Raw genomic sequence first — 13544 nt, 5'->3', positions numbered from 1 at the left:
ATTTATGTCTGTCCCCCTTCACACCTCTCAGCCACCAATCAGCACGCTGCTGTCTGTCCAGCACGCTGCTGAAACTTTGGGGGGGGTGCCGCCCCGAAAGACGCACGTCCTGATTTTCCTCTGCGGCATGTTGGAGGGTATGCAATGAATCTCACACAGCCTCAAGCAAGAGCTTATGTCTCTGTCTCCCTTCTTGCAGGGCGACCATAGATGAGGTGGAAACGGATGTTGTGGAAATAGAAGCCAAGCTTGACAAGGTAAGTTGGTGGAGCTCACACAAACACGCACAGAGGCAGGCAAGTCCAGTGGCAAGGTGGTTAACAAATATGTGACCCTCGAGATGCTTCTGGACTCCAACTCCCATCCTGCCTGACCATTGGTCCATGCTGGGAGTTGGGAGTCCATGAAGGGCCTGTGAAGAGGGATTGACTGCTAAACCACTGGGAATTGTGGCTCTGGGAGGGGAATAAGGGTCTCCTAACAAATCTCAAGGGACGCGGGTGGCGCTGTGGGTTAAACCACAGAGCCTAGGACTTGCTGATCAGAAGGTCGACAGTTCGAATCCCCACGACGGGGTGAGCTCCCATTGCTTGGTCCCTGCTCCTGCCAACCTAGCAGTTCAAAAGCACCTGAAAGTGCAAGTAGATAAATAGGTACCGCTCCGGCGGGAAGGTAAATGGTGTTTCCATGCGCTGCTCTGGTTCGCCAGAAGCGGCTTAGTCATGCTGGCCACATGACGCGGAAGCTGTACGCAGGCTCCCTCAGCCAATAAAGCGAGATGAGCACCGCAACCCCAGAGTCGGCCACAACTGGACCTAATTGTCAGGGGTCCCTTTACCTTTACCTTAACAAATCTCAGCACCCTTAACAAACTACAGATCCTCCCAGGATTCTTTGTGGGGAAGCTGTGACTGCTTAAAGTGGCATCATAGCGCTTTATGTGACTGTGGCCTGTATCTCAGTTGTTTTAAAGCTGTTACTTTTTTCCCTTTTTTTCCCCTACTGCTGCATCCCTGGATGGCCTATTTTTGCTTTTTTAACACTATTGTGCTAGATTTCCCTACACTTTGTTACGTTTCTAACAATATTTCAGGGGTTTCCCTGGCTGCATGCGCCCCCTTCCCAAAGGCACTGGTTTGCATCTAACTCTAGCCCTGGACCCACTGACGTTAATGAACTTGACTGACTTGGGTCCTTTAATTTCAGTGGGCCTCCTCTGAGTAGGGCTCGGTTGGATAGAATTCCTCCCAAAGCATCTGCTCACAGGAAACGGCATGCAGCTCGGTCTGCTCTGTGTGGGGACCGAACAGCGTTGCAGAAACTGCCACGTTGCAGAATACGCCTCCCTTTCGCTTCCAGAGGTTTCCTCCAAGCCACACTGGTGTGTCCATCTGGGAGCCAGATGTGGCCGGCAGCTGCATCTTTTTGGGTTTTTCTTTTTTCGTTCCCTGGAATCGTATGCAGCAGCTCGGAGACGTTTGCCAGCACCCATTTCTCGGCCCTGCCAGATGACAGAAACAGAGGGAACATGAGTGGAGCAGCCAAAGGTTATTCTGTGTGCTGGCTCTGACTTGCACCTACTTCTCGGCCTTGGGCAATTCTCCTTGCCCTCTGTTTACTTATTTGGAACATTTGCACTCCGTCATTCTGCCAAAAAGGCTCCCAGAGCAACTTGTGTGTAGCCAGTTTAAAACAAGACGGTCTCTGCTCACAGGTATGCAATCTAAAAATGCACGACACACATGGAGGAAAAGAGACAGGGAAGGAAGAAGGCGGAAAAGCAAACTTAGGAGCCAGTTATTGTTGTGCCCGTTTCTGACTGATGCCCCTTGTCCCACACTTCTTTCCTTCTCAGCTGGTAAAGCTATGCAGTAATATGATAGATGCCGGGAAGGCCTACCTCATCACCAACAAGCATTTTGTCGGAGGGGTCCGGGACCTTTCACAGCAATGCAAGAAGGACGAAATGATCTCGGTAAGCAGACGGCATGCAGCACTGCCCCACCAAACCCCAGATCTATGAGGAGCTAAAGGGTGAGGTGCACAGGGTGCCTGCCCTCTCAGCACTGAGCCGTTAGAGCCGGCCCTACCCTTAGGGAGAGGGAGGCAGCCACCTCGGGAGGCTGATTTTAGGCATCGTGAAAGAGCGTGATTTATTATTGCTCTATTCTTACTGACAGGGAGAGGAAGTGGCTTAGACTGGACACCTTAAACCGGTGTGTGTGTGTAACATTTGCTGCACTGCCTCAGGCAGCAAAATACCATGGGTGGACCTGGGCAGGCAAACTCTACTAATCTACTAATGCAGTAGTTACCAAAGAGGGAAGGATTGCCCCTGGGAGGCCAATGAGTTTACCTAGGGTTGTGCTCAGAGGCAAGGGGGTGACAGGAAGGAGTAAAAAAAGCAAGCAAGCAAACAAACAAAACCCCCAAATCTATCAGACTTGGAAAAACTGGTATCACTGGATCAAGTTCAAGCATTTTGTTGAATTCATTGAACTAAATAGTTTTCACTGGATTTTGAATAAATGTGAAATTAATTGTTACTGTTTTGGATTTTATGGTGTTACCATCTTCCTTAGTGGGTTGTGCAAACTGTTGTTCTTAATAATATTTTTAATAGGGTAGGGTAGGGGGCACTGGGGATGAGGTTATGGAACCAAGCGGGCAATGGTTTAGGAACCACTGTGCTTATGTGACGAATAGGATGCAGAGCACCTGGTGGTAGACTGAACGAGATTCAGTCTCTGGCATTTCCAGGTAGGACAGGGAGAAATCCCTGTCTGAAACGCCAGAGTCATTGCCTGCCAGTGTTCTTCAACTTTGGTTCCTCATCCATTGTTGGGCTACAAGCTCCACCATCCACAGCAAGCCACACTCCACCCACATTTGGTACTGCTTTGAATGTTGCCTGCCTGCAACCCTGGAGAGCCACTGCTGATCAGTGTGGTCATTATTGAGTTAGATGTGCCCATGTTCTGATTCTGGATCAGGCAGCTTCCTATCTATTCGTAAAATCTAATGCAGGGAAGCAGATTCAGCCGTTGAATTAGTGTTCCCGGAGGAGGGGTTGAGAATTAGATACATGTGACATTTGCACAACAATGCGGCAGTGACAACCATTTCTGAGCAAGGTCAATCTTGAGTATTTGAGAGCTGAGAATTTCAGCGTTTCCAGAGGAACACTGTGGGTTTGTGTTTCTTTCGTTTTTCATTTTTGCAAATTGAAGCACCAAATCAGACACGTGCAAAATGATCCTTCCTGCAATTGCAGGCACAAACCCACCATTTTCTGTATTTTTGCAAAAAGGGTAAATGCATAAAGCTGTTTGGATCTGGTAACTCAAGCTTAAGCAACACACACACACTCACTCTCACACACACACCAGGCTAAAAATATCTGAGGAGTTGGATGCCTCAAGGAATCGCATCTCTTTCTGAAAAGCCAGAAAGCAGAGATGATGCATCTGAAGTAGGTCAGCGAACATCCGCTATTTGGGAAGAGGGAGGATAAGTCTTTGCAGAGGGAACTGAACAGGAGTCGAGGCGATACCTTTGGGATGGGGATCAGAAGGACTGGGAGAAGCCTCTTGAGTTCATAACACGAATTGGGGGGTGGGCAGAATTTCAATTCATATTGCATTTAAAGGCGGACCTACCTGATTTGCGCAGGCCAAAACAATACGAGAGCTGAAAGACAGCCATCCTTCAAAATCCGCACTTTTCCAATTTTTGCAATTCAGTGCTCTGGCCAAGTCATGCATACAAAAAAATGCATGTAACTGGGGTAAAGTGTGCATAGAAATGCATATGAGCAAAAATCACATTACATATACATTGTATTAGGGAAAATGTAAATATTGGGAGAAACATGCTTTGCAAATGTGTGTAGATTAGGCAAAAAAGCCCCAGGCAAGCACTGTGTACAAAAACGCATATAATTGGAGTAAATTGTACATATATGTGTGTGTGTGTGTGTGTGTGTTTGTGTGTGTGAGAGAGATACAAACATTGAACATTATTGGGCAAAATGGTTTTGCAAAATTGTGTTTTATAGTCAAAATTGCACACAAATGTGTGTATATTTGGAGAAATATGCACTGCAATGCTGATGTGTATATCCCACACTGATGTGGCAGTGTTGGGAACTGAACTTGACTGGAAGAATGAGAAAGTGAAATGCACAGACTTGCGCATCACTGGTTCTGAGCTGCACCTCTGAGAACATCAGGATGGATTTGCCTGTTCATTTTTCTCAGGCAAGCACCATGTTCTTTGAAAAGTGGGGTACTCTGCCCTGTGCACAGAGCACTTGTAGAAATCTCACCACAGCAAACAGGGGTTCACCATCACGTACAGCCAGTCTCCCAAAGAGCTCAAGACAATGTAGATATGAGGGTCTTCGTCTTGTAATCTAGGAAGTGGGTCTGGCCTGCAGACCCAACCCTTTTCTCCTCTATCCACCCCCACTCCCCACAATTGCCCAAGTTTGATAGGTGGGTGAGGCTGACCGCAGGTGACCCAGGAAGTGAAAGATGAGCACGTGGGCAGAGGGATGAGGAGAGTGGTGCTTGTTGAGACTGGAGCTAAATTAAGGGGGGGGGAGAGGTGTTGTTTACATCTACAGTGGTACCTCGGGTTAAGTACTTAGTTCGTTCCGGAGGTCCGTTTTTAACCTGAAACTGTTCTTAACCTGAAGCACCACTTTAGCTAATGGGGCCTCCCGCTGCCACCGCGCCACAGGAGCACAATTTCTGTTCTCAACCTGAAGCAAAGTTCTTAACCTGAAGCACTATTTCTGGGTTAGTGGAGTCTGTAACCTGAAGCGTATGTAACCTGAGGTACCACTGTATAAGGTTCTAAAGCACAGAGGGGTTTTTTTTGGAGGAGTGGTTAAGAAGACAGCCTGGAGTTAGAAGAGACAGAGAAGATAAGTCTGTGAGTTGGGCTAGTCTGGTGTGAGAGAGTGAGGGAATTTGTTAAGAGGAGTCAGTCAAACAGTTGAGATAACCAGTCAGAAGGTATTAGGAAGGTATAGGTCAGTAAAGAAACTAAAGATACTGACAGGAATATTATCTGAGAAACCATAAACTTGTTAATGTTTGTAAAATAAACTTGGTTTTTTTTCTTGGTTCACTTTTAACATCTGTCTGGACTCAGTGTTTTACCAGAGAGTAACGGGTTGGTGGCAGCAGGAAAGCGAGCACAGTGGTGGCACCGGGATCAATAGACCGTTAAACGTACGGGGACCCTGTGTGATCGCCACAGTGGTGCTTGTTGAGACTGGAGCTAAATTAAGGGGGGGGTGTTTACATCTATGTCCACCCCCCACTCTCCCTTTCAGGCCTCTGTTCTTCTCTCACTGCCATGCCTCTCTTCCTTCTGCAGGAATGCCTGAACAAGTTTGGAGACAGCCTGCAGGAAATGGTCAACTACCACATGGTAAGTCACATCCTGCCACGAGTTCCTTGGTGCGGTGCGGCTGTGGCTGCATTAAGTGATGTTTCGTAAACATTATAAAAGCCTTGCACACGCAGTGCCGTTGACAGACCTGAAGGTCGCAACTGAGCTGCCTTGCTGATTGAGATCAAGGCTGATCTCTCCCACTGCCCTGCCTCCGAGAGTGGACAGCACAGACTCTCCAGTGTCCAGGAAGTTCCAAGGAGCACTGTCTCTTAAGGACATAAGATGAACTCTGCTGGATCGGGTTGAAGGCCCTTTTAGCACCATATCATATTCCAACAGCCACCAATGAGATCCCTCTGGGAAGCCCCCAAGCAGGACTTGGGGTGCAACAACAACAACTTGGGTGGGGCAGCACTGGCGTTCTTGCCTGGCTCATGGGCTCCTCTGTTCCTGTGACTATGGAGGAGGTGGGGTGGTGGCACTTGAGAGCTGGACAGGAACTCAGACTGCTAGTGTGGGGACCTTTGGTCTTGGGGCAGGAGTGTCCAGCTCAGGATTGTAGGCAGTGCAGATATGCGCTGTAGGAGCTGCTTCTCTTTTTTTTTTTAAAATAATTTTTTATTAAAGGTTTTTATAACAACAACAGACATATAACAAATACATAAACAGACAAAAACAAAAACAAAACAAAAAACATGTACCATTTCATATCTTAATTTCTTGTACCTTTCTTCCCCGACTTCCTCATGCCTCCCTTTTCTGTATTCCAAACTCTTATCAATTACTCAGCAAATCTTCCCTTATTTTAATTTGAAATTAATCTAATCTTCCTTATTCTCCTTGTCTTAGCCCTTGCTAATAGTAACCATTTACTTTCCAGTCCAACATCATTCTAACTTTCGTTAATTTTGTAATATTTCTTTAAATAGTCCTTGAACTTTTTCCATTCTTCTTGCGCTGCTTCTCTTCCCTGGTTTCGGATTCTGCTCGTCATTTCTGCCAAGCCCATGTAGTCAATCACCTTCATCTGCCATTCTTCCAGTGTGGGTAATTCTTGTGTCTTCCAGTACTTCGCAATAAGTATTCTAGCTGCTGTTGTAGCGTACAAAAAGAAAGTTATATCCATCTTTAACACCCCCTGTCCGACAATACCCAAGAGAAAGGCCTCTGGTTTCTTGGGGAAAGTATATTTAAATACCTTTTTAAGTTCATTATAGATCATTTCCCAGAATGCCTTAATCTTCGGGCACGTCCACCAAAGGTGAAAGAATGTACCCTCCTTTTCTTTACATTTCCAACATTTATTATCAGGCAAATGGTAAATCTTTGCAAGCTTGACTGGGGTTATGTACCACCTATATATCATTTTCATAATGTTTTCTCTTAGAGCATTACATGCCGTAAATTTCATCCCGGTGGGGAGCTGCTTCTCAAGGGAAGGCCCATAGCTCAGTGACAGAGCATCTGCTTTGCATGCCAAAGGTCCCAGGTTCAATCCCCAGCATCTCCAGGTAGGGTTGGGAGAGACTCTCTGTCCGAAACCCTGGAGAACAGCTGCCAGCCAGTGTAGACAATGCTGGGGTAGGTGGACCAACAGTCTGACTTGGTATAAGGTAGCTTTCTATGTCCCTGTCTTAAGGGGAGTTGGTGTAGCTCAGTGGTAGAGCATCCGTTTTGCATGGAGGAGGTCCAGGTAGGGCTGGACAGCTGCTGCCAGCCAGTGTGGCCAATACTGAGCACATTGGACCAACTCAGTGTGAGACACCTTCCCGTGTTCCTAAAATTTAAGGGAAAGGGTCACAGCTCAGGGCTGGAGCACCTGTTTTGTTCTATCCCAGACAAAAACACTTGAGGAGGGGTGGTAAGCAGAAGGGCATAGCCTAGGAAGGAGGGCTGGAGAGGTCTGGAGGGCTGCATTTGAACCCCCCACCAGCTCTGAGACCCCCCACCCCTGCCTCAAATACTGCTCTCATTCGATGCTCATTAATAATAGCATTTATATAGTCCTTCCTGACTGCCGCTGCTGTGATCTGAGTTCACCCGTCCCTCTAGCCAGGGCGTTCCACATAAGTTGCTGAGTTAGCTCTTCAGCAAGCCAGGAACTGTGTCTGCAGAGTAACTCCAGACAGAGGGAGTGGACGGCACAGGACGGCTGCCCCTCTTTTGGAGAGGGGCGAGGGGGCTTTGAAATAAGGAAAGGTTTTCTCCCCCACCCAGCCGCAGCAGGTCAGGGATGGTGCAGGCTGTGTTTCCGCTCCATGTTTCGAAATTTTGGGGGGGAAAATCAGTCGCCGGGAGAAAGTCTGACAGGGGCGTCAATCCTCAGGGCTGTAAAATCTGCGTCCAGAAGGGGAAGGCATAAAACGGTTTCCTTCTCAATGACACTCCTGGGGTGAAGGACGAGGGCCATACAGTCTCAACCTCAGTTTTTCCATGGGTCTATTGACGTTCATTCTAGTACAGTGGTACCTCTGGTTAAGAACTTAATTCGTACCGGAGGTCCGTTCTTAACCTGAAAGTGTTCTTAACCTGAGGTACCACTTTAGCTAATGGGGCCTCCCGCTGCTGCCGCGCCGCTGGAGCACAATTTTTGTTCTCATCCTGAAGCAAAGTTCTTAACCCAAGGTACTATTTCTGGGTTAGCGGAGTCTGTAACCTGAAGCGTCTGTAACCTGAAGCGTATGTAACCCGAGGTACCACTGTAGTGGTATGGACTTGGCCTCAGTAAATATTAATTAGTTTTTATTCTTAATTATTTAATATGCCACTTGCTGCCCAAAACAGGATTCTATCCAGTTGCACAGGCAATTAAAATATAAGCATTAGTTATTAGAATATGCAATAGGCAAGAACAGTAAAACAACACAGCAATTAAAACAGGAAGCGCAGGTCTAGATTGCGCTGATAAGATTTCATTCATTTGCTTGCTGCTTTTAGAATCCTCCCTTTCTTGCAAGGAGTTCAAGGCAACATATACATGGTCCTCAGTTGCTCATTTTATCCTCACAACAGCCCTGTGAGGTAGGTTACGCTGACTGGCCCAAGGTCAGTGGCTGAGTCAGGGTTTGAATCAGAGTCTCCCGTGTTGTAGTCAAATGCTCTAACCACTTCACCAAACTGACCATTAGGTACAGAGATGGCACCGAGTAAAGCCAGGCATTGAGAAGGGGTCCATCCATTGTTAAAAACATATCTAAGGAAAGGTCCTTGTAGGTCGGGGGGGAGAACCTCAGGCCTGGGGGCCTAATGCGGCCCTCCATGTGTCTCTACCTGGCCCTCACAATTATCCCCAGGCCACACCCCCTCTCCTCAGGCCACACCCCTCACCTGTCCTGTTTTAGACCACAATTTTTTTTGCATGGTTGGAATGTGTCTAATGCCTCTAGCTTGTCTAGGAGGGGGGTGGTGAGAGGTGCATTGGTTGCTCCACCCACTTTAGCCCCCGGCCCCACCCACCACTGGCATGCGGCCCTTGGAAGGCTGCCCCGGAGGGAGTGCGGCCCCTGGGCTGCAAAAGGTTCCCCGCCCCTGTTGCAGATCTTCTCAGCAGCCTCTATATCCTTTCAAATGCACCACATCTGGGCGCAGTTAGCTGTGATTCTAAAACTAGATGCCCTCCCTTAATGGAGAGAGACAAGAGACGGTGTAGGAAAAAAATCTAGGTCATACACACGCACACACACACACAGCCCAAACACCCTTCAGTTCGTTCAGCTTTCAAGTTTGTGCATCTCCCGCTGAGCAGCAAGCTTAAAATACTCGCAGGGTGTTGGATTGGCATTTGCGGGGGATAATTTCTATTATTTTTTGAAAAGTTGTTGGTAGCACTGTGCCGAAATCTGTCCTCCCCCAGATTTTCAGCAGATAATTTCCAAATGCAATTTATTTTCCCGTTACTGGTGGTTGGGAGGGAAACACGGGGGGGTGTGTATTTTTTAGTTCAGCACCAGTTGTTAGCGCATGACAGGGATGGGGAACAACAGCAGGCCTGGGGGAATCAAATGAGGCATTCTGGACCTCTCTGCCTGAGCCTCAGGACTCTTTTCAGGCCACGCCCCCTCTCCTCAGGCCACGCCCCTCCCCAGCCCTGCTCTGAACTCTCCTTTGGGGGTTTTTGTGGCTAGCTGGGAAGCATCCTTTAGTTCTGATCATGCCTCTTCCTGCTTGCCTGGATGGGAGGACAGAGAGGGCTGTGTTTAGAAATTAGCTTGCTGTACAAAGGGGAGATCTGCATCCGTGGCTGCACCCATCTCTGCCTCTGGTCACCAGGCCCAAGGCTCCCTGTTGCTGGAGCCTGCAAAGCTTTTTGCTTTTTGCCGTAAGGCTGGCAGGTTGGGTGCCGGGCGAGCCTCTCCTAGGAGAGTGTCCAGAGGCTCCCTTGAAAAAGGTTAGATGGACCAGTGTGCAACATTTTATGTACCCTCCCCTGAGTGCTCCCAAACCTGCAACGCAGGTTTCAGCCTTTGCTGAACGTTCTCAAACATTTTTCTCTGGGCCACACCTTCAGTATAGAAATTTGTGCACACCAAACCGAATTCTTTATTGCTAAGAAATATATTGGAAAGCAAAAAGAAACAACTACCAGTGCTTGATATATAACATAGAGCACAACTACTTTATAATATAATACAGCTACATAAGAACATGAACCAAAATATAATTCTAAACAAACCTCTTGCATATTCTGCAAATGAAAACATTTTTTTATACTATACTATACTATTCTATACGGGATGCGGGTGGCGCTGTGGTCTAAACCACAGAGCCTAGGGCTTGCCGATCAGAAGGTCGGTGGGTAGAATCCCCGCGATAGGGTGAGCTCCTGTTGCTCGGTCCCTGCTCCTGCACACCTAGCTGTTCGAAAGCACGTCAAAGTGCAGGTAGATCAATGGGTACCCCTACAGCAGGAAGGTAAACGGCGTTTCCGTGCGCTGCTCTGGTTCGCCAGAAGCGGCTTAGTCCTGCTGGCCACATGACCCGGAAGCTGTACGCCGGCTCCCTTGGCCAATAAAGCGAGATGAGCACCGCAACCCCAGAGTCGGCCACGACTGGACCTAATGGTCAGGGGTCCCTTTACCTTTATACTATACTGAAATGTTTAAATCCTTCTTTGATTGCCCTTGAATCTTCCTGCCACACTTGCCATCCTCTCCTGCCACATCAATGCGGCATGCCACACCCTTTGAGAACCACTGGTTTAAAAAGCATTATTCAGAAGAGTGGTTTTCCACAACCCACTGAGGAAGATAACAACGGAATAAAATTCCTAACTGTAACAATTCATTGCACATTTGTTCAGAATCCAAGTGAAAGGATTTAGTATAATTATTTTGACAAAGCTGATGAACTTGGTCCGGCGATACCAGCTTTTTGAAGCCTCTTAGGGTACCTCCTGCCACCCCCTTGCCTCTTAGCAGCGCCCCCCCCCCAAGTAATCACACTGCCCCCTGTGGTAGTGGGGAGTACTGCTCACTTTGGGAACTGCAGCTCTTTTCATAAAAGCACCTGTTTCTGCCTTCCACACCAAATGAAAAATACACAAAACTGCCGCCGCTTGCAACTCTCCTTTCCCAAGGGCATGCTGCTCCACACAGGGTCCTGCGCTCTCATGCGCGGAGATCTGTCTCTGGGGAATGTCTGTAGATTGACTCAAACATCTTTCTGCCGGGCGGCGAAGCCTGGAGCAATCTGAAGGGGGAGGAAAGTTATTTTTAGTGGTTTTTGTGCTTCGTGTCCCCCCCCCACTCTTGTGTGCGCATGGGGGCGGGATTTAGCACGTCGGCTCATCCCCTGCTCCCTGTGTAAAGGCAGAGGGAGTCGTGAGGCTGCAAGCAGCGCTCGCTCTGGGTGTGCGGCGCACGAGGGTTTGGCCTTTCAGTATCATCGCAGAGAAGCACCGTCTTCTGTGGCAGCCTAAGTCCCCCCCAAATAGGCGTTATGTGGGAGCGGCAGGGACAGAAAACGGGCAAGGCGGGGTGACTTCTGCTGGATCCCAAATCTGTTCAACTCGGTCATGTGACCCGTCAGCTTACCCTGGCAAAAAGGGGGTCACACTCTATTTCAAAGGCTTGTTTTCCTTCTGCTGGGAGTACATTTTTCCAGCTTCCAATCCTTAGGATTTACGGGCTAGTTTCCGAGCCACAGGACGCGGGTGGCGCTGTGGGTTAAACCACAGAGCCTAGGACTTGCCGATCAGAAGGTCGGCGGTTCGAATCCCCGTGACGGGGTGAGCTCCCGTTGCTCGGTCCCTGCTCCTGCCAACCTAGCAGTTTGAAAGCATGCCAAAGTGCAAGTAGATAAATAGGTACCGCTCTGGCGGGAAGGTAAACGGCGTTTCCGTGCGCTGCTCTGGTTCGCCAGAAGCGGCTTAGTCATGCTGGCCACATGACCCGGAAGCTGTCTGCTGACAAACGTCGGCTCCCTCGGCCTATAGAGCAAGATGAGCGCGCAACCCCAGAGTTGTCCGCGACTGGACCTAATGGTCAGGGGTCCATTTACCTTTACCTTTAAGTCACACTCTATTTCCAAAGCTTGTTTTCCTTCTGCTGGGAGTACATTTTTCCAGCTTCCAATCCTTAGGATTTACGGGATAGTTTTCGAGCCACACATTTTGTCCCAGAAGTCATTTCGTGTAGGGATTTGTGAAGAGGGGCCATGTTGCACTTGTTTTGCATGCAGAAGGTCCCAGGTTCATTCCTTAGCATCACCAGTTAGTAGTCGGAAATATTCCTGCCTGAGACTCTGGAGCGCCCAGTAGGCAACACTGAGCTAGACAGACCAGTAGTCTGAGTTGGTTTAAGGCAGTTTCGTAGAATCGTAGAGTTGGAAGGGACTCGTTGGATCATCTAGTCCAACCCCCTGCAATGCAGGAATATGCAGCTGTCCCATATGGGGACAGGAGCTATTCCTTAAAGCTTCCTGGTTGCAAAGCTAGCCCAGCCACAGAGGCGAGCTAAGCAAGAGTCTGGGGTGCCAAAAATCCGGTGTTATCAGCACCACGCTCTAACCAACTGAGCTATCCAGTCAAAGTTTCCTATCTGTTTATTGAAACCAGCCCTTTATTTACAACCGTGAGGACTCGCGCCTTACTTTTATCTTTGCAGGAAATGTCGTACCTCAGAGATAGACTCAGCATAAGGAGGTCTTCTACATGCTCCTTCCTAAGAATGAATTCCTCTAGCATCTCCAAGAAAAAGACTTCACTGACCTCCAGCTGTTTCAGACTACAGCTCCCTGGGGCTGATGGGAGTTGTGGTCCAAAACATCAGGAAGGCACCAGGTTAGCCAAGGCGCCCTGAGAACATTGGGAGATTCAAACATGCCTTGCTCCTGCTTCGGAAATGAGACTGGGCCTTTGGAAGTCCAAAACCCAGGAGAGAAATGCAGGCGTTGAGGCTTTGGGAAGTATCCCTGCAAAAAGCCAGAGCAGTCAGCGGTCCGAGCTATTAAAGTCTCTGCCAGTTACGGATCGATAGCCTTTACTGTTTCAGGCTGCTGTGCTTAGGATAACGCAGCAATGCAATGGCATTAGGGATCGCATCATTGCAGTAGCTCATGGATCTTTCCTCTGGGCCATTAAATGGCAAAGTGGAACTGCTATCTCCTCCCTTCCTTGCAGGCCCTGCTGCAAAATGTCCTTGATTTTCCCAACAGCAAGGCAGTGATCCTGGTAGGAAGTGATGGGTGAACCTGACAATTTCTCATGTTTCCAATCAAAAGTTCATTTCCACATTAGTACATGCCGAGGGCCTTCTGGCAGTTCCCTCATTGCGAGAAGTGAGGTTACAGGGAACCAGGCAGAGGGCCTTCTCGGTAGTGGCGCCCGCCCTGTGGAACGCCCTCCCATCAGATGTCAAGGAAATAAACAACTGTCTGACTCTTCAGAAGACATCTGAAGGCAGCCCTCTTTAGGGAAGTTTCTTATGTTTGATGTTTTATTGTGTTTTTAATCATCTGTTGGGAGCTGCCCAGGGTGGCTGGGGAGGCCTGGCCAGGTGGGCGGGGTATAAGTAACACATTATTATTATTATTATTATTAATGAAAATCCACCTGTATTGTAGAGCAAATCATCAGTGCACAGCTGCTCATGGATGGAACGCTGGGTGGGCAGATCTTGATGTGGCTGTATTTCAGAGTT

At 48.4% G+C, this 13544-nt stretch overlaps 1 protein-coding gene across 3 annotated transcripts in view; it reads left to right on the top strand.

Annotated features, from left to right (window-relative positions):
* ACAP3 (ArfGAP with coiled-coil, ankyrin repeat and PH domains 3) overlaps window positions 1-13544 on the top strand; it is a 160903-nt gene that overhangs the window by 69138 nt on the left and 78221 nt on the right. For all 3 annotated transcript variants that reach the window (XM_083628613.1, XM_083628615.1, XM_083628614.1), the window contains exons 2-4: window positions 200-257; window positions 1856-1975; window positions 5389-5442. In XM_083628613.1, coding sequence (XP_083484739.1) covers window positions 200-257; window positions 1856-1975; window positions 5389-5442 — 232 coding nt within the window. The remainder of the gene's footprint in view (window positions 1-199; window positions 258-1855; window positions 1976-5388; window positions 5443-13544) is intronic.

This window comes from Podarcis filfolensis (genome assembly GCF_964270895.1).
Source record: "Podarcis filfolensis genome assembly, chromosome: 8".
Taxonomy (NCBI): Eukaryota; Metazoa; Chordata; class Lepidosauria; order Squamata; family Lacertidae; genus Podarcis; species Podarcis filfolensis.
Note: the sequence above shows the minus strand (reverse complement) of the source record. Positions and strands in the feature narration are given on the sequence as shown.